A 20,887-nucleotide genomic window follows, 5' to 3' on the forward strand; every position below is an offset into this window, starting at 1 on the left:
TTGCGACGTAAAGACGTTTGGCGCGCTTAAAACGTGGGTTAGTTGGGTCCAGTCGTGATGACAATAACATTGGATGGGGTGAAGTTTTCAAATCGGCGCAGTTGTTTTGCATTCAGGAAAAAAGTCGTTACCACCAAAGCGAACACTATTTTTGTTACATATTTTAAATAAAGACAAATGTCACTTTGTTTAATATATTAACTGGGAATTTAGATAGATACATCGGTGTAACTGCCGTACTTGGTCACAAGTAACATAACCCGTGTGCAAGCAATATATATAAAAACCCTGCAAAACAACAAGCACCCCAACAAGCAGACTTAGAGAAAGCGTAAGTGTGCTCAAAACTAAGTATTCCTCCAACGATTATAGTTGTTCAGTTAGTTAGGAAAATTGAAGATCATAATTAGAATTAGTTCCAAAGCCTAATGCCACAGCGTCGCTGTTGGAACATTTTGATTCAAGCCAGATGAATGCAGGACGCCTACTAACATCAGAGCTGATATGTTACATTTGTATGAAAAAAAGTTGCTGCACAAGCAAACCATTTAAAGGTGTATTCAAGGATCTTCTTGAAAAGTAGAAGCCAAATGTCAGTTTTTGAAAAATGTGCATGCGGGGAAGACCATCCTACCAGCTCTCCTGCTCGTCCGGGGGAAACACCTACACTCTAAAAATGGGGAGTGATATTTACTTTAAAAAGCTTAGTAAAGGCTTATGCATTCCAAAATTCAAAGTACATTTTACGAGGAGAACTTTACTAGATTTTTTCAAGTACATGCAAGCTCATCTTTATCAGTCTCTGCAGCCGGCCATTTCCAAAGTATGCGGTGAGATCGGTGGAGCTACAATGATGAATGGCTGAATCCGAAGCTCAGCGGCTACACGCTATAAACACTCGAAGTGCGCATGCGCAGCCAGGAACGAGCGCATATGACATCGTTGCGGAAGATTGATTGACGGGATCGAGAACCAACCGTTAAAATTATCCGCCCGGAAGACGCAGCGACAAAAGATCCTTGAATACACCTTTAACGAGGGTTAACCCTTGATTTAAAACATAAACATCCCACAATCTCTTCCGCTGGTAACACACTGGCCAATAAAGATGATTCTGATTCAGAATTTTTGTATGGTGATTGACAACGCTAAGTCGGACTGATTCTAACAGCTCCATGCTGCATTCAAGTTATTTCATCTTGCATTCCTGATATTCTCTATACAGAAGTCATCGAACATGCCACGGAAGCAGTCAGTAAGTAAAGACGGAGATGATTTGTGTTAGTGTTTTGGATTCAAGATTCTTGCGGGTAATCAATCGGGGTATTCCGCCTTTCTCTGCTCAAACATTCCACTGCCGCGCTTGTGCAAGGAGGTGTGGCCTATTTCATGAATGGTGTTGCTATGGTAATTTGGTACAGTTGCTTTAATTGGTGGCTCAAAAAAATCAATTCACGTGTGCAAAGTGTTCTCGGTGTAGTCTGACATCTCAGGCAGTGGTTTTGTTGATGACAAAATTGCAGTGTTCTGCTTAACATTTTTCTTTGACCGCTGTTTAATCACATGCTAGCGGCCTTGGGCGAGGCACGGCGCTTCTAATGTGCCAGTCACGGGAATTATTTGCCGTTTTCAAGCAAAGGCAGTGTATTTTAAGTGTAACACATCTGATAGTGTTTGTTTTTTGTGTTTGTTAAAAAAAAATACACAGGAAGGGAACCCTGAAAAAAGAGTTGCATATTAAATCACAATCACAATATTGATGGGGGGGGGGGAAATGATCACTAGATTATTTTTCCAAATGGTTCAGCCCTATTTTACTGCACAAGGGATGAAGGCAGTAGTAACCCAACGTGCGCATGCGTGCGACTCCTCGCGCAGAGCAACAAGTAGCTCTCCCAAGGCCATGTCATCTTGAATCGAATTGAACGCTCTGATGCACGCACACGCGCACACTGCTTTGTCTCCACCTCTCCGTATGAATACTCTCGATGCTCCGCCCCGTGTTCCTCCGTCTGGACTCATACCATCCCTTATTCAGAGTTTGTGTCTCTCGGCTCTGTGCAAGCTCACATTCTGAGAGGTGAAGAAGTGTCAGGAGTATCTGCCACCAGCATCTACAAAAATGGTGGTCTCGTGTCGATGGAGGGGCTTTCACGAGTGTCTCTATCACAATGTGAACGACTCTAGTCTGATTTAAGCTGCTTAAAAATGAGAGAGCGAGCGAGAGGCAGAGAGAGAAAGCGAAGGAGGAGAAGCATCATGAAATGGATTGTATGTTTGAAAATGAACAAGCTCTGATTTTGCACGAGTGGCCTCTTTTAAGCTTAGGTTTGGGATTCCTTCTACTTTTTATTATACCGCATTGATTCATCAGAATGGCAATGATCAGCGGTGCACACTTTTTGACTTCACTTTTTCTTTCACGGTGATTTTCTGAATAGTAAAAACAAAAAAAAAAGAAAGTCCGCCATGCTGCTGGTGTGGTGGTGCTCGGCGGTGCTGACCTACGTGTCCGTCTACCTCTCGCTGTCCTTCCTGCGCAGCTTGCTAGCTTCCGACAGAAGCGGGCGAAGAGCAACAGTGCGGGGGCGGCGAAAAAGGCGCCGAAGAGGACGGGCCCGGCTGTCGCGCAGGATGACGGTGCGACGCAAGACTCCCACTTAGTGCTGCCCCTGCCGCCGAATCACAAAGAGCCGGATGAGAACTCCATACACGAGGTACTGTGCACATATCGCCTCCAGCTGCAGCATCTTTTCACCGAGTCACACAGACGGCATCACACAAGCCACGTTTTAGCATCCCTACATTGGCTTTCATTTAAATTCTTAAATTCTTAATTCTTGTTTTTTACTTCAATTCATTCTGTGACCACGATCGTAACTTGCAGCACTTGTCGCGACGCAAATCAACGTTCTCTATTGAAATGTATGGAAATGCAATTAATCTGTTGCATCCCCCGAAACACATTTTTTTGCAACATATTTATTTTTATTAGATTTTTTATAGAAAAACAGCGTTTCATTATTTTTGAAATCAGCATAGAATTACACCCCCTCCACCCCACCAATCTTTTTGCCTTTTTTTTTATCATACAAAAGGACAAAGTATCCAAAAGTCAAATGTCCATATTGGTCAGGCCCTAGTAAAAACGTGATCAAAGAAAATGTAAAAAAATTAGTTTTTCCCACTTCATTTTTGCTAAACTTCACTATTTTTTTGCTTGCTCACTCATTTTTCTCTGAAGGCATACTTTAATTCAATGTACTCACTCTAAAAAACAAATTATGCAAAATCCATCCAGTTATCCATTTTCTTAACCGCTTAGTCCTCACAAGGGTCACTGGGGTGCTGGAGCCTATCCTCGCTGGCTTCGGGCAGTAGGCGGGGTACACCCTAAACTGCTTGCCAGCCAATCACAGAGAAATTGGGCAAAATACCTGTTAGAAAAATAGCAAGCACAAAACACCACAGACTCACTAAGAGTTAACCACATGAACTGTCAGCGGCCAGAAGTTGTGAAGTTAGCTGCCGCAATCTTGTGACACTGAAGCTCACTTATTGGTCAGATTTTTGCTCGAGACGCCGGGTGAAAAAGAATCGCAAAACTCGCACGCCAAGATAACGCTTTAATCTTAAAGCGCGTGTCTGGCTTTGAACTACCAAAGTGAACTTTGAAGCTCTTTATGATGCAGCCCCCAACCTCAGATCGTCATGTGAGAGCCTTCAGGTTGTTTCATAGTTGAAGCTTAAAAACTAAAGATGACTTTGGAACAGCCTGCTGGAGGAGATGAGACAAAAAAATCGGTGTGTTTTGTAAAACTTACTTTTACAGACTGCTTTTTATTTAATGTCTTATTCCTCACTCTATGTGTATGTACATATTTTTGATTTTTTTAAATTATTTATTATTTCACCATCTCTTTACAGTAGCTCGTATAAGAGCTGGTGTCCATGGCTGCGTATTTCTGCTTGTGATCATTGTATCTTATTTTGCGCATGCGTCTTTTGTCAAAGCACTTTAACCACATTTTTACCAAGTGCTACATATAGGCCTATAGCTATTATTGTTATTTTGATGATGATGTGTGAAACACTGTTGAATTCTATGATTCCAATTTGCCTTTGTGGTGGGCAGTGACATGATGGCTCGAACGTCTTGGCATGCGCGGTGTGCCAGCGTGATTTGCATCCTCATTGCTTGCTTTAACGAGTAACCCCGTAACCCTCCACTCCGCTCTGCAAACATACATTACAGAAATGGGTCACTAACCATCATGTTGCCTGCCAGCCATGTTGTCATGGCAACCTGGCCTGGATTAACTGACATTTAGAACCTTTGAAAAAAAACATAAACAAGTGTGTTTTGTGTGCATTAAAAAACAAGATTTTTTTCCAAAAAAATGTGCAAAGCGATCACTAAACTTGTTTAATCTGTTTGTCTCCATAGGATGCATTGAACCCAAATAATGTGGAGGTTCAACGACACAAGGATGAGCTTCTCAGCACGGAGACGAGCATTTCCCTTGTCGGTGAACTGACGGATGAGGAGCTGCTTGCGCTCGCCAGTCAAGAACAGTTGCAGGTACACATCATTTATGCACTGCGTTCGTCACAACACAAATATTTTGCTTGTCTAAATGTGCCTTAGTCTGAAACTAACTCATGCTGATAATTGCAGTAAACATTTGGATTAAAAAAATAATTTGTGGACATAAATATGAAACAACCAAATGGGAAAACAAGAAGTGCTGCTATTTTTTTTTTTTTTACCTCTAAAAACTTGTACTGTATGTAAACACTATCCTTAATAAATTACCATTTTTAATTTAGCATTATAAATCAGCTCTCAAAGTGCATGACTGCTGGTATATGTCTGTTGTCAAACACTGCACCACATTCAGCTCTCATGATCTTAACCTCATGTAAATATGAGTGAGGTATGGCGGCCTGTGGCTGGGAAGTACAATCCTTAGGTCAAAAGTTTACACATTTACAAATCACTGTTTACAATGTAAAATGGCCGTCTTGTCTTTGTAACTGTTCAGCGCGATCGACTCCATGATTGCCTTCCATCAATCTCGTTTCTTTTCATCCTCGAAAAATAATTCTACTTGTGTTTTTGGAAGTAATCTCACTCAAACATAATCAAAAAGCTCAACGTATTTTCTTCACCCTTGCAGCAGTTAAAGCAGGCCGTGGAGAAGCGTAATGAGATCATCGTCAAGCTCAGCTCCAACCTGCAGGATGCCCAAGCTAGTCGAGACGAGGTCCAGCTGGAAATGCAGGCCCTCGTCGGCAAAACCCAGGCTCTACAGAAACAGCTCCAGCAGGTATACTCGATGCACAATTGCTGTGGCCAGGAATTTGACTGGTTTAGTGCTCTGGGATATACATATTTCTTTCAATCGTGGGCTCCATTTTAATAAACACCACACATGAATAGACGGGTCCTTCTACCCCATCTAACATGGCGGCCAAGCCAATATATACTGTAAAGCAAAATATTGTCAAATCTCAAACCCCCTAAATTGAGGCACTCCTAACTGAAAGTACCATTGAACTCGATTTGGATCTGTAAACTCAACTTGTATTCTGTGTATTGAATATTCTGTGACGCAGACAAACGTGGACTTTCAACGCCTTAAAAATCAGCCGGGAGCAGACATCTGTGACGTGGCTAAGCAGCAGCAGCGGCGGCGAAAGAACTCCCAAAATGAGGACCTCAGCATGGAAGATGCGTCGACGGAGCGGTCAGGGAGCGCTGGCCTCGGCTCCCGAACCAGCGCAGAAGGCTTCAGCACCGACAGCGAGGCGGAGTCGGACACCGTCCCATCCGAGCTGAAGGCTATGCTACAAGAGGAGAAGGACAACTGCCTGCGCTTGTGTTCTGAACTGCAAAAAGAGAAGGAGAACCACCAACATGTGCTTTCGTTAATGGAGATTGAAAAAAAGGACCTACAGACCCAGCTGAGCCAAGTCCTGAGTCACTGCAGAGAGGAGAAGGAGGTACTCAATAGAGAGTTAATTCAACTGAGGAAGAGGCTTGAGGAGGAGGAAGAGTCACAGAGGAGATGGCGCGAGGAGGAAGCCACGTTCGCCCACCGTCTCCAAAACTTTGAGGACGACCGACTAAGACAGGAGGAGGCTGTGAGGAGGTTGAAGGAGGAGCACAAAGAAGAGCTGGAGAGGGTCAACCGGCTGTTGGAGGAGAGCGCGAAGGAAGTCACGGGACTGAAAGCTTCCAAGAACCTCCGGAATCAAGCCAAAGCTGGTTTTAGTTTTGCTGAGATCACCAGTGCCGACAAAAGCAGTGGTGAATCGGGACCAGTCCAGGACAGCATGAATGTATCGTTATCGGGGGACCTTCTGATGGAGCGCTACTTTGCACAATCTTCAATGGTTCACGTCGGACCTTGCAGTCAGCTGGACATCTCGTCAGACCAAAGGTTTGATCACTCCTCTTTTTGTTCTGTTGCTTATAACTGAGCCACTTTACTGCATTTAACAAACGGGTTGCAGTCTGTTTCATGTTTGAACAGCACTGAACTAAAAATATTAAGGCTTAATGTTCCATTAATATAACATTCTTCCATGCTTAATGTGTGAATCCTAACCCTAAGTAAGACGTTTTGTTGAATATTCCCGTAAAAAATTAATGGTTAAAAATCGATTCAGCTACATATCGAATCGATTCGATAATTGCGCGCCGTAATATCCCGATATATTGCCGAATCGATTTTTTCCTAACACCCCTAATGAAATTTACAGACTGTGGGGAGAGTTTTTCTAAAACTCATGTCTTTAATTATACCAATATACTATTCAACTTTTGGCCAGTTGAGACTGAACATTTATTTCTTTTCTTTTTTTTCTTTCTTGTTATTTTCTGAATTGAATCACACAATTTTGATGAAATGGGTTTCATTCTTGACTCAACTCTTAATTTCAAAATTCATTTACCCATTTTTGGACAAGCAAGCAACTTAACATAGCAGTAGTTAAACTGCTCATGAAAAGGCGCTATTTAAATGCTGCTGGAAGTTGCATTTGTACTATACTTTTAAGTGCTGAACGATTTATATAAAAAAAAAAAAATTGGAATTATGATTTATTTATTTTTTCTCCTTGAAATGACATTGCAAGCCACATCTGGCCTGTATCCTTGAGTTTGACACCGGTGCCTTTTCCTCTCCTTCCAGCTTTGAGCTGAACAGCGACATTTTCTGCAATCAACCTCTGCTGTCCGTCTCCAACTGTCCCCCCAAAGAGGACTCTGACGTCTACAACAGCTCCCTCGGCCTTCGTGTGGCCGATGGTTCAAATGCGCTGGTGCTCAGTGAATCCACGTGTGAGCCGCTGGGGACGAGCGGCATTTCCGAACAGCTTCTCGCCAAAGAGCTGCTGAATCAACAGTGCGAGGAGCTGCACCAGGAGCTGTCTATGAAGGACCATGAGTTAGATGTGCTGCGAGAGGAAGTCTGCAAGACTACTGAAGAGCTGGAGGAGGCTAGAAGCAGGTAAGATGGGAAAATGCCATTTTGATAGTGGTGAGGGACTTGACACAAGCTTTTAGACTTAAGTTCCAAATTTTCTGACATGGGACTTCACTGGCTAAAACTTTATTTATTTATCTTAAAAAGTCATTTTTACAGACTACGCACAATCCTGGTTGTCCACTCACATTTGACATGGCAGCCACTAATATCGGAGAACTTGCAGATTAGAGGAATGAAGCCCAGTGATTTGGTGACAGTGCCATCAGTAATGTCAGATCCTCAAATGTGTTGTACATAAAGTAAAATAAAAAAAATGACCTTGTTACATGAAAGCTTAAATGCACATGTATTTTGCTTTGAGATGTGCTTGAAACTTGAAGGTTAAAACGTGAGACTTAAGACTTGCACAAATGTGACTTCCTCTCATGTCTTTCATTTGGATCAAGCTCACAGCTCTTTTACGCCATCTCTGTCCAGGTGGGCTCAAGTTACAGAGGAGCTCATGGAAGCCCTCAGGCAGCTCGAAGAGGAGAAGGAGAGGAGGAGATGCGCCGAGGAGATGAACTTGAAAAGTCTCGAACAAGATAGCCTTATGAACAATTCAGCTGCCTTATTGGAGGAAAAGACTCTGGAATTCTCAGATGAAAATTCCCTGCTGATCCCTTCAGTAGAGGAGGATAAAGTGTCTGGGGAGCTAAGCGAGGAGAACGAGACGCCATTCCTGCCGCATCAAAACCAGCAGGAGATGCTGGAAGTGTCTCTACAGGAGATTAAGCAGACTGCGGATGGTACTTTACATGCTGACAGCTGTCTGCAAACACTGCAGGTACGTTGATTAAAAAGGCCAAAATATAATTCAAGATCACCTCTTACAAGCTCTATATGAAATGTGCTCATACAGACTACTGAAATGTTTTCATATATATATCCACTAATGGTGCTAAAATGATGCAAGTTTTACCCATTGTGAGACTAAAATGTTCTCTCTCCCCATCCCCCCCCCCACCCCCCATTCAAGGCAAATTATAATGAACTCATTTTGGAGCTAGAAGAGACACAAAGAAGGTGTCAAACAACAACTGACCTGCTGGACGAAAGGACCTTGGCGATGGACCGAGCGGTGGAGGAGCTCCAAAGCACTCGTGCCCAGCTACTAGACGTCCAAACGGAAGTAGAACGCCTTCAGGTAGAACTGGAGAAGAAGCGTAGCAGTTTGCAAAGTGTTGAGAAACGTAGAAGGGAACTGGAAGCTGAGATTGTCAACCTGGAGGAGGCCCAAGCTGTGGCATTACAGGAGAAAGACAGATGCTGGCGCAAAGAAGGGGAAATGGGTGAACGGATGGAGAAGATGGAACAGGTGCTCAGGGAGGAACTTGAACAGTTTGAGAACTTGCTACAAGCCAAGGAGGCAGAGGTGAGGCCGACACTAGTTACAAAATGTTAGGCACACAATGAACAATTAACAGGGGATTGGGTATTTTTTTAATAGTAAATATTAAATTATTTGTGGCCTATGTTTATGGCAGATGCCATTTTTACTTCAGGGGAACTGAGCTTCAGCATGTTTTTTTCCCCTACAGTTTGCTGAAGAGAGAGAGAAATGGGAGGACGAGAGACTGGAGAAGGACAAAGAAGTTCAAGATGTGAGGGAAATCCTCGAGGAACTCAGGAAGAAACGAGAAGATGAGGTGAAGGCCTTGATGGAGAGGCAGGTCTTTGCTGTGGAGGAGGCTACAGAGAGGCTCCAAGTGTCCCACAAGCGAGAGATGGCAGACCTCCTGGATCAACATCAGCAAGAGGTGGGACCATGAACTGCATGACTGCATGATCTCATCGTTGATTAAATATATTAAGGACAATTTCTTTCCTGATTTGTAATGTTTAAAAAATGTGGACTCTGCTTGGCGATAAGTTCTTGTGTGCTTTTTTTTGGTCTTCCTCCTGCGTAAATGTGTAGATGTCAGATTTGAACAACCGCATGGAGACTGAGCTGCTAGCGCAAAAAGTGGCAATGGAGCATGAACAGACGCGTCAGATCTGCCTCATTAAACAGGTACTCAAGGTTATTTAATCCTTGGTAGAACGTATTGTACTATGGATTTTTATGGAGTTTTAATTGTTCAGCAACTTGAGTTGCATTTTAATGTATGAAAAGTGCTATATAAATAAAGAATAATAGATTGATAAATTTTTGCATTTTTTATTTCATTAAATATTTACTCAAGTAATTATTAATGAACTAATAGAATCATGTAAAATAAGAATGATTAAAATGCTAACAAATACTAACCTGTTACATTAAGAATCAGATGAGAAACTTTTTATTCATTTATAGCTTTCCTCATGTATGGATGACCTTGGCCCATAAATCAGTAAAGGTCACATTTGGCCCTTGGGCGCAATCATTGTGATGTCCTCACTACTAATGTAACAGTATCAGTACACCAGTAATCCACATCTCCATTTGAAGTTATCATTTTTAAGAGCTTGCTGTTGTTTGTTAACGTTTCCCCGTGCAGGTGACGGAGCGCGAGCATGAGCGAGCGGTGTTGGAGCTGAAAGAGAAACATGATGAGGAGCTCAGTAGGCTGAAGATACAAGTCTCCCTCGAGGTGACGGAGAGTCTGGAGGCTGTACACCAATTTGAAATGGAGCAGGCACAGGTAAAGAAATCTAAACTCAACCTTACAATGAATTGAGACTTTTTTGTTTGTTTTTATTTTACCAAATCTGCACGAGACAAGTGTTTGTCAGCACCTCATTGTTCTCTTCTCCCCCAAAGGCTCAGAAGAGCCGTGAGCCGGAAGCCTTGCGGCTGAGCCTAACAAACCTCCACATGTCCCATCTTGAGGTCTCCCAGGAGACCGCTCCCGCAGAGGTTCAGGCATCCCTGCGGGACCAGCACCAGTTGGAACTGGACCGCATTAGAGAGCAGAATGAGGCACAGCAAGACCGACTGTGTGAGTTGCATCAACGTGACATGGGTGAGTGAGTGTGGAGGGTTTCAATGATTCTTTTTTTCCCAAAAAATCTATTGTTTCAAAATTGTTTGCTTGTTTTTATGTTCAGATGAGCTGAATCAGAAGTTTGCTGACGAGAAAGGTTCCATGGAGGAGAAGCAAATCAAAGATATAAACGTCAGTCTTTCCATAATACTTAAATGAATGTGTTTTAAGATTTATGCATTTAGGTAATTTCATTTTCTGCCCTTACTACAGATTCGAAAGTCAGAGTGGGCAACCGAAGCTGAAAGGATCCAGTCGATGCTCCAGGAAAGCCTTGCCAGCACCCAGACAGAACTCGCCGAAACACAGGCCTCCCTCACCCAGACTAGCCAAGCTTTAATCGAAGCAAAGGAGTCTTTGTCCCATACTCGGAGGGAGCTGCAGGAGTCAAAAACGCGACTGGAGAGCATAGAGCTTACGAGTCAGGAGCAAAAGCAGAAACTTGAGGAGGAACTGAAGCAATCCTGTGCTGACAGGAACGCTGCTGCCTGTAAGTTCCATGCGTTTCATTACAAACTCCAGAAAAGCTGTACATTGCTTCTGGAAAGTCTTCACAGTTCGCGTTCCCACTTTTTATACTATCCACTTAAGTAATGTGTTGTTGTGTGTAGAATTTTGAAGGAAAAACAAACCTTTTAAATTTGGGAATAAGCCTGTGACGTAACAAAATGTTGAAATAGTGAAGCGCTGTGAACACTTTCTAGATGTTTACTTTGAACTATTTTTTTTCTTTTTAAATGTCATTCAGGTTCACTGGAGGAGTTGGTGTCCAGCCACAATGTGCTGCTTCGGGAGAGAGAGCAGCAAGTGCGCCAACTAGAGGAGAAGCAGCAGCAGCTGCACGAAGAGGTGACTTACTCGGTCGTGGTGGACTCGTACTGACAATCAGGCCAAATTTGAGCATTTTCCCTCCCTTCCAATTAAACTCAGATTATCCTAAGCGATTATCCTCTGGCGTGGGATTTTCTCACTCCAATCTGCTTGAAATTAGGGGTGGGCGAGGAATCGACTTCAGTCCAAACAAGTGGCCATTTTGACACTTGCTGTCAACTGAACATGACTTCAATGTTGCTCAGGTCTCAGGTAACAACCAATCACAGCTTCAGAAAACAGTTGAGCTCTGATTGGTTGTTTTCTGAGCCTTGAGCAACAATTATGTCATCTTCAGTCGACAGCAAGTGGCAAAATGGCCGCCCCCTGAAATGGATAAAAACGGCTGGATTTTGCTTCATAACTCACATTCCACAAATGTAATGTTTTAGACTAGTGAGGTCACACTTCTCCTTTGCCCAAGTTATTAGACATATAATATAGAATGTTAGACATGTTAGCCATGCTTTGGCTCTGTCAAGCAGATGTCGTGGCTGCAAGAGGAGAATGATCTGCTGAAGAAGAGCTCACAGCAGGAAGTAGGTCAGTTGTGGACTCAGCTGGAGAGCATGAGAGACAGTCATCAAGAGCTAGGAGGTGAGATTTATGAATACAACCTTTTCATCAAAAGTATTCATTTAACAACTTAGAACATTAGTTGGCATTTTTGTATGGGCTGGTTCCACTCAGTAATGAAATGTGACATCACAGCGGAAGGGAAAACCTGAAAATGTTTAGCTCCAGGCATCAGCCAAATGTAATTCTTTATTTTTGTCATCTCAGAGCTGAAGGAGCAGCTGGTGGCTCGCTCCTCCCGCGTGGATGACATTGAGCGGGTCAAAGTCGAATTTAACAAACAAAAGCTTGAAATCAAAGAACAGAACGAGGCTGAGCTGGAAAGCCTGAGGAGGTATTTCTGAACACTGCAGTGATGTATTTTTGTGTTATATTGAAATGGAAACTGATCTCGTCATTATGGTTACTGAATGCATTGTCAACTTTTATTGTGCCAAGGCACATATTTAAAATTTAACAATGTCAAAGAAATGCCTTGAATTCATTCCAGCACACCAAAATACAGTATGTCTCTTTTTCAACATAAATAGAATGTCATGAACTAATCTTGTTTTGCAAAGTGTAACCAAGCCAGTCTCACACACAAACTGAAGTATTCCCCTAACTGGATAATTTTATTGCGGTTGTTGGGAATCACTGGTTACAAAATTCTGACTGTTACAACCCCACCCCTCCAGGTACTTTGAGCAGCGGTTACGAGCGTCTGAGGATAGCTACCGAGAGGAAATTGCTCTGCTCCAGCTGAAACTAGTGGAACGGGCTTTGGAGGAGTCTGTGCTTAAAACCACAGACCACAGGTACGACATAGAAGTCAATTAACATCATAAGGACCTCAACTAAAATGTTTGTCACCCATTCGCATCAGTTTCGTCTCTCAAGATCCGGCTGAAGAGGAGATAGATGACTCGCAATGTGACAACAGCCTTAAAGTGGACAAACCGAAGGTGAACTGAAGAATATTGAGAACATGGCTGCTTTTGCTTTTGCCAAACTTGCTCTAAAGTCCAGTCAAACTCAGTGCTGTCACAGCTTTAAAATTGACTTAAGTGCTTGAATGCATGGAAAATGTGTGATCTCGCAATATTTTGTCATATCCAGGAAGTGCTTGACACTCAAATGGAGGACAAACACAAAATGGAGATCAATGAGCTACAATCATCCTTTAAGGAAGAACTGCACCAGGTAATCGCCTTTATTCCATTTTACACTCTTTGACTTGTTTTCCGTTTTCAAATAAAAAAATAATCTGATTCCCCCCTCTCTGCGTGTTCTGTTAGGTGCGCTCAGATCTCGCAGACCATTACTACAGCGAACTGCAGGAGCTGAAGACTCGCCATTCTCTGGAGCTAGAGCAGCTCAGAGCCAAACTTTCTGACCGTCACTTACAAGGTGCTTTACTATATCCAAATATTTGTGTACCATTTGCTGGGCCTGGACGATCAAGTTCATCGATTAGGCAGATAATTTTCTCCTTCCTTCCTAAGTAAAGGAGTAAAAATCAGTAACTCTTGACATTTTATTCTAATATTACATGCTACGCATTTTGCGGACGCCAACCAAAAAGGGTATCTCAGTTGCAGATGAAAAAGCATAAGCAATGAATTAAACCTGACAACACAAATATTCCACCAGATCTCGCCAAAGTACCTATAATAATATTGCTTTGGCCTGATCACAAAACGTGAAATTGTGGAAATGTTCTGTGAATGCCGGAGGCTAGCTCCCCCCCCCCCCCCCCCCAAAAGACAAAATATGTGGAGGTTCACTGTAAATAGATTCACCCGGAACTCATCTCTTGCAGAGATCACTCGTATCCACATGGAGGTGGCAAGACAAGTCGAGGTGAGAGGATAAAGCTAAATACATTAAAATTGGCTGCTGTTTGACACTATGTGCTCATTCAATGAGGTCGAGGTTGAACTGCGGTTATGGTGTTGCGCCGAGGAGCTACACACCAGCTTGACCCTCATCCACACCTTGGAGGACACACTGGCTGTCGTGAATAAACACAATGCGGAGCTTCACCAGACTACCGAAAAGGTATGGGAACAATTCTCAAAAATCAGTTGTTTCCTCATCATATGGACGCTAAACTGTGATGTCTGTTGCAGCTGAAAAGGAAGTTTGACAAAGAGCGTGTCAACTTGAAGGAAGCTCTGGCACAACAAGGCCAGGAGGAAATGAAGAGGATGAGAGACGAGCACGAAGCTGAGCTGGCCGCCATCAAGACTGAGGTGGAAGAGGAGAAGACGCGCTTGCAAAAAGCTCTTTCAGAGGAGAAAGAAAAGTCCCCGAAGAGTGAGTGTAAGACTACTGGCATTAACAGAATTGACCGACATTTAGTTTGTAACTCTGCCACTTGTGCCGTAGGCCCCCAGACTCGTAAAGCCAAGCACGATGTGGAGCTACAACATGAGAAGAGCAACACGGCAAAGGAAATAAAAGAGCTCACGGTTCTACTCCAGCAGCAGGCTGAGGAGCGACTGAAACAAGCCCAAGACCGGTGAGAGCTGTCTTGATAGCGGTGTTGAAATAAATGATGTAATCATTGCAGTGACATCGACCGTAATTAATTGGAACGGGATGAAATTGCCTGCTGATTTTCGGCCCATGGCATAAAAAATTTAATTATGGTCGGTTTGTCTTTTACCGTGTGTTATAGCACTGCACTCATCTGATATAATTTGTCACATTAGGAGGCTATGAGCTAAAAGTTAAGGATGTTCCAAACTTTAAAAACACATTTTGCATTTTACGAACAGACAGACACTTTAGCACTTGAAAAATGATTAATTCTGACTTTCTGTATATTGTGACTATTCAACTGTCAGCTGTCTTTTAAAGTTATGTCTTAATTAGCAAGTTATAATTTTATTGAAAAATAAGGTGACTTGTTTTACTCGCAATTCTCAAACTTTTATGTATTTTATTTATTTCCAGTGTTGCAGTTATACTGCTTTGCAAAAGCATAACGCAATAAGGTGTACAGTGTTCCCTCGCTATAACACGGTTCTCTTTTCGCGGATTTTTTTTTTGTGCAATTTTGCATGCATTTTTTTTTAATAGTAACGTAATTTTATACAATTTTATGAAGGTTTGAACATTGCAAATGTTGAAACGAGAGAAATGCAAGAAAATTTAAACGCCTCGATGAGAAAAGTGTATAAACAGTGTGGTTTTAAAGCCTTAAAACATTTATAATAGATGTAAAACATAAAGCTACAAAACTACTTCGCGGATTTCATTTATTGCGGGTATTTTTTGGAACCTAACCCCAGCGGAAAATGGGGGAACACTGTACTAGGGCTGTAACGATAATGGTAATATCGTGATATTGCGATATTAAAACTGCCACAATATCGTAGTCTTCATGTCACTATATTAAAAGCAGCACATCTGTTTGAAAAGTAAGGTTGCTTTCCATTTGTGCAGTTCTAGCACCCTCTCGTGGCTAGTTTTTTTAAATGTATTTATTGTTTTTAGTGCAGTTTAATTTTCTCAAGTCATGGCCCTTCTATGTTTAAAATCCACGCTTATGGTCAGATGAAGGGGAACGTAATATGCTTGTGAACAGAGCCAATATGTAGAGGAATTCAATGTGTGCGTGCATTAGCAAGTAAGTGCCTCAATATTGAGTGTTATTACATATTGTAGGTTGTTTATATGCTTTGCTGTCATGTACAAAAGCACAATATTGTGCTTTTTTTCCCCGTAAAAATTTGTATCGCCAACCCTCCCACAATATTTGTTTTGCTTTCTTCAGATTTGAGAAAGAAAAGGCTGTGTTAGAGCAGTGTTTGGCGCAGAAGAATGAAATCTCTCTGGCGGAAATGCGGAATAAATATCACACAGAGATGGAACAAGTGCAAGCGGCCCTCGCGGACAAACACTCCAAAGAGATGGACTCTCTCAACGTCAAACACAAAGAGCAACTGGACTCGCTCTGCGCCAGGCACGAGGACCAGCTTGCGGCTGTGACTGCCCGGCTGCAGTCGGAGCACAAAGCCCAGCTTGTTGCCTTGGAAGTGGCCCTCAATTCCAAGCGCAAGGAGGACCTGGAAGCCCTCGAGGCCTTGTTTCAAGAAACCAGTCAGGCCCAGCTGGAGGCTCGAGAAGCAGAGCTGGCTCGGAAACACCAGAAAGAGACGGATGAAATCGAAGAGAGGATGCTCAGTAATATGGACACCTTGGAAGCCACGTACCTGAAGGAAGTGCACGTAAGAGCATTCGTTTATAGAACCTCAGATTCCCATGAAAATCCGCAAATGCTTTTCTAACCTTTTGTTCTTTTTCTTTTTTTTTTTCCCTTTTCGTTCTTTGTAATACCCAGGCACTGCGTGATGAAATGGTGCAACTGGAACAGAGGCATCATCAAGACCTCACCGGTCAAAAGGCGGAGCATCAGCACGTGATGGAGCGTTACGCTGCAGAGCAGGAGTCGCTCAGAGAGGAGCTGCGAAAGGAGCTTGCTCAGATGCACATGGACAAGTTCAGGGCCATGGCAGCCGAGCTCAGCCATGTTCACCAGGTGAACAAGCAGCCTAAATATCGTGAAAGTATGAAATCAGTGCTGTTAGAAATATTGGTTACAGAAACGTTATGTTACTACTTTTTGTAATATCACAACTTTTTTCATTTTATTAATATTTTACTTTATTATTCTGTTCTTACATCTTTATGGTCAGTGTTTTTAATTTTATTTTATATGAACGTTTATTAATGTACAATATTCACACCTTTTCTTTGTAATTTTACCCCAAAAATTGTCTTGTTTTTTTGTAACTTTTTCTCTTTTAATGGGCATTTTCCCCCCAGATAAAACTTGTTAATAAAAAATTTCATTAATAATCATAATTATATCTTTACTCTTTAGATTTCTTTCCCTTCATGAAATTATTATTCTCTTCATCCAACTTGTTAATTTAAAATTACAGCATTATTTTTGTCAATTACAATTTATTTCCCAAAATTACATTTGTTTTTCTTTTAATATTACATTTTCCTTTTAAAATGACTTTCCTTTTTACAGACTGAACTGTCTGCTCAAAAAGAGTCACTGGATGCTGAACACTGCAAAGCTCTGGGTACTCTCAAGACACAGGTATTATTTTCCTTACATTCCTAACTTGATACTGTATATGTTGTTGATTCACATATTAACAAGTTGTTTCAACATCATAATATTTAATGGCACTTTATAATAGAAGTGTCATCATATTTCGTCAAACAGTGACCTCTGCTCTTATAGACGTCATTCCTCAATTTATCTGCAAACCTGGCCACCAACTGAAGTGATGGCCACTATTTGAGAAAATACGGCATCAATTATAAAAGTACTTTTGCCAAAAATATATATCTTAGTATTCACACTGCTTCACTTTTCCCACATTTTATGTTACAACCTTATTTAAAAAGATTTTTTTTTTTTAACCTGAAATATCACTCAATTTTAATTGGAACGAGTTGTACTAGTCTTACAGAGGTATTGGTTACAGAAAATTATTTTTGTAATATTTGCACTTTTTGTTCTAAAATATGTTTTTCTGAAAATAGAATGTGCTCTTATACAAGTACAATTTCAATTTTGTGCGATTTCAACTTAATTCTCTAATATCTTTCTCAAGATTTTTATTTATTTACGTAGAATTACAACTATTATCTTAAAATCACATATATTTTTTTCTTGTGGCATTACAATTAGTTTTTTTAAACTGGCCATATGAGTTTTGTAAAATTATGACATTGTTTTTGTAAACTTTTTCTTAAAGATAATAATACTTGTTTGATTCTTGTTTAATTCTTTAAATCAGTTTTAATTTATATTTATTTATTTAAGTAACTAAGCCTTTTTTTTCTTGAGCTTTTTCCCTAAGAATGTATATACCGGTATATATTTGACTGCATTCAATTTCAAACAACTTTTTTTGTGTGAGATTACTACTTTCTTTATGGGGATATTCCGTGTGGAATTTTCATGAAAAACATATATAGCTATCAAACGATAACATTTTTAATTCAGATCAATCACATCTTATAATTTTGATTAATCGCTTAATCAATAAGCCTTTATTTAAACAGCATTTTTTGCCCGCCAAATTTAAAGAGCACCTGTTATGTGTTAATTTTTCTGACATTTAATGTTTCGGGGACGTCATCAAAAAAAATTATTCACTGCACACGCACGTCCTCCTCTTTTTCTAATCAGTTAATTACTTGCATAATTTAAATGGGAAATAATGACCCCAATAGTTTGAAATGAACAAATTAAGAATGTCACATGCAAACAATTATTAAATGCTTTACTTTAATGCTTGTAGTATGTTTATTTGCTCAAACACAACCTGTGCTACCCTTTAACGTAACCATCTGCTGTCAACGTAAGGATCATCTGCGGTCAAAATGAATAATGTGAGTAATCTGTGTAAATACATGATAAATGTGATCATTTTTTTGCGATAAATTAGTTAACACTTTAACTTTGACAGCACTAGGCATCACATGGCAAAATGCGAAAGAAGTGAAGTGCTGTTCCTACGTTCGGTATGCACTATAGACTGTATAGTCAACAATAACTTCTCTTCGCAGGTTCTCGAACTTGAGCAGCAACACAGCACTGATCTTCAGGAGCTCACGCAGGCGTACACCAGTGAGAAAGAACAACTCCATCAACAGCACCAACTACAGCTACAGGTGTGTGTAGTGCGTTAGGATGCTACTCACATGTTGGCCCTTTCTCAAACAGCCCTTTTTGAGAGGGAGAGGCTTAGACCCATCGCCCGTCCCTCACAATGGCGTATTTGTGCAGTACTGTGAATCCAAAACACGACACATTGTTGCCCCGCCGTAGGAACTTAAAGGAGCCTCAGCGCGAGAACTGGAGGCATGTCGTCGGGAGCTTGAAGAGTCGTCGTCGAGGCAGCACTTTATGGAGGAGGCGGAGCTCCTCAAAGTCCAACCCGTGGAGATGTTGCAAGATGAGATTCATCACATGAAGGTGAAATATGTTTTTTGGAACCTTTGTTGTTTTTGTAAATGGTGAAGTCTCACTATAGCCCCGATGTGAATAATAGGATAGCTGCTTGCTCTGTAGTGTAAACAAACTGTTTTATGTCTGCTTGTCTTATTTGTCGCTTCTCCACAAGTTAAAACAATGGCAGTGATTCGTTCAGTAGAAAGAGAGCCCCTCTACCATTTGTAGAACCCATACCACCTCTTGCGACTCGCTCTATGAAGCTCCTCAACTCTCTCTTAACAGATCCATCACAAAAACAACAAATGTGTGATATTTTTTTTTCTTCTGTGAATGAGGACAGTCTTAAAAAAAGCAAAAGGCATCTATGAATGCTGAAATTGGGGAATATACGGGGAGCTCACTGCATATGTCTATTAGTTCCACTATTTAGCCAACTCTTGTCATTTTTGATCCATCATTATGTAATCTCTGTGGATTATTTCATGCTGTTGTGTGTTTGCTCCATTGCTCCTCTAATCTCCAGATGCACCAGTTCATTCGAAGGTTTAGGTTTGGGTTTTTTTCCCTCCCCGCTATTGGACTCCTTCCCAGTGGAGCTTTATTCAAACCCAGTTCCCTTTTAATCCCACCATCCTATACAAGGGGGACGTGCTTGTTCGTATGGCTGCATGTGTTTTTGCATCGCTGCCATCTGAACAGTTGCTAAAGGGGATGGTTGTAAGCTTTTTATCCGCTGATGCGCAAGGTTTTTAGGCCGAAGATGCTTATATTTTTCGTTTTACTCCACAGCCTGCCAGACGCAGCCAGAGAATGACAACAAACAGATGCATAAGCATTCTTTCTTTTCTTTTCTTTTTTTAACCCCTTCGCAATTCATGCATCGCTATTTCTTTCAAGGCTAAGAAGGAGGCGGAGCTTGAGGACCTGCGTCGGGCCTTTGCGTTGGAACAGGAAGAAAAGGAGCGCAACTACACTGGCAAAATGAGCCAGCTCACTGCACAACTGCAGCAGCTCGATGCTGTGGTTGCCCAGGTACTCATCACACACATGCTATCAGCAGCTCAGTTACTAACTTTGATCATGTACTATGCATATGTGCATTTGACCAATTCCTTGATTGACTATATGGGAAATACTTGTTTTATTTAGAAAAATAAAATGAAATTATAAACATGCCAGTGGTTTATCAGGTTACCAAGTAGTAGTAGCGCCACGCTTAAAAAAACAAATAGATAAACGAAATGCAAAATATCTGCAACTCTGAGGGTAAGCCATATTGCAAATAAATGGGTGGACAAAATGCTATGTATCACAAGTATATTTTAAAAAGTGTTTTTGTTCTTTTTTTTTGTGAGTTCTTTTTTTTTTTTTTTAAAGAAAAACGCATTAATTGTTTGGGAAAATAGTCATTTTATGCGTTTTTCTAATGACACAGCATATGAGAATAAGTAATAGCAAAGTACTAGAAAAGGTCTTAATGTTGCAAGTTTTTAAAGCTGGGGAGTTGTTAAGCATAAAGCAGTCGTGCTGCACAGGCCCCCTACTTTGGTAGTCCATGGCCCGATACTGGTTTGCGGGCCAGTCTGTATATGTATTTATAAAAAAAAATAGTTCTCTTAGTTTAACGCAGATTAATTACTTATGCTTCAAATTAACGTGTTATGGAAATTAACGCTAGAAGTAGAGCAATGATCGATAATTAGATTCATTACAAATTCAGTAATTAATTAGATAATTTTTTTTAAATCACCTGACAGCACTAAAAAATGAATACATACAATATTCTGTAGCAGAACATGTATGTTGCTGCTGCTGTTGTCCAAAAACCTATATGTACCTTGAAGAAAAGCGCATGGTATATTTGGCCAGCTTGCTTTAATATTTTCATAACCGTGAACTGCAATTTGCCATTCATTATTCTGCTGATAGGAGAAATGATTATAGTCAGAACAGAAAACCTTTTAAAC

At 41.1% G+C, this 20,887-nt stretch overlaps 1 protein-coding gene across 3 annotated transcripts in view; it reads left to right on the forward strand.

Annotated features, from left to right (window-relative positions):
* pcnt (pericentrin) overlaps positions 1 to 20,887 on the forward strand; it is a 41,940-nt gene that overhangs the window by 360 nt on the left and 20,693 nt on the right. For all 3 annotated transcript variants that reach the window (XM_086094113.1, XM_086094116.1, XM_086094114.1), the window contains exons 2-31: positions 2,544 to 2,717; positions 4,448 to 4,582; positions 5,181 to 5,330; positions 5,620 to 6,446; positions 7,200 to 7,517; positions 7,974 to 8,322; positions 8,515 to 8,910; positions 9,077 to 9,295; positions 9,454 to 9,549; positions 10,016 to 10,159; positions 10,279 to 10,480; positions 10,566 to 10,633; positions 10,715 to 10,991; positions 11,250 to 11,350; positions 11,857 to 11,968; positions 12,155 to 12,281; positions 12,625 to 12,744; positions 12,813 to 12,891; positions 13,046 to 13,129; positions 13,225 to 13,336; positions 13,749 to 13,789; positions 13,856 to 13,987; positions 14,059 to 14,245; positions 14,318 to 14,450; positions 15,711 to 16,164; positions 16,278 to 16,475; positions 16,977 to 17,048; positions 18,533 to 18,637; positions 18,795 to 18,941; positions 19,818 to 19,952. In XM_086094113.1, the coding sequence (XP_085950239.1) occupies positions 2,544 to 2,717; positions 4,448 to 4,582; positions 5,181 to 5,330; positions 5,620 to 6,446; positions 7,200 to 7,517; positions 7,974 to 8,322; positions 8,515 to 8,910; positions 9,077 to 9,295; positions 9,454 to 9,549; positions 10,016 to 10,159; positions 10,279 to 10,480; positions 10,566 to 10,633; positions 10,715 to 10,991; positions 11,250 to 11,350; positions 11,857 to 11,968; positions 12,155 to 12,281; positions 12,625 to 12,744; positions 12,813 to 12,891; positions 13,046 to 13,129; positions 13,225 to 13,336; positions 13,749 to 13,789; positions 13,856 to 13,987; positions 14,059 to 14,245; positions 14,318 to 14,450; positions 15,711 to 16,164; positions 16,278 to 16,475; positions 16,977 to 17,048; positions 18,533 to 18,637; positions 18,795 to 18,941; positions 19,818 to 19,952 (5,694 nt within the window). The remainder of the gene's footprint in view (positions 1 to 2,543; positions 2,718 to 4,447; positions 4,583 to 5,180; positions 5,331 to 5,619; positions 6,447 to 7,199; positions 7,518 to 7,973; positions 8,323 to 8,514; positions 8,911 to 9,076; positions 9,296 to 9,453; positions 9,550 to 10,015; positions 10,160 to 10,278; positions 10,481 to 10,565; positions 10,634 to 10,714; positions 10,992 to 11,249; positions 11,351 to 11,856; positions 11,969 to 12,154; positions 12,282 to 12,624; positions 12,745 to 12,812; positions 12,892 to 13,045; positions 13,130 to 13,224; positions 13,337 to 13,748; positions 13,790 to 13,855; positions 13,988 to 14,058; positions 14,246 to 14,317; positions 14,451 to 15,710; positions 16,165 to 16,277; positions 16,476 to 16,976; positions 17,049 to 18,532; positions 18,638 to 18,794; positions 18,942 to 19,817; positions 19,953 to 20,887) is intronic.

Source organism: Leptonotus elevatus, chromosome 14 (assembly GCF_054856555.1).
Source record: "Leptonotus elevatus isolate MCC_2025b chromosome 14, RoL_Lele_1.0, whole genome shotgun sequence".
Lineage (NCBI taxonomy): Eukaryota > Metazoa > Chordata > Actinopteri > Syngnathiformes > Syngnathidae > Leptonotus > Leptonotus elevatus.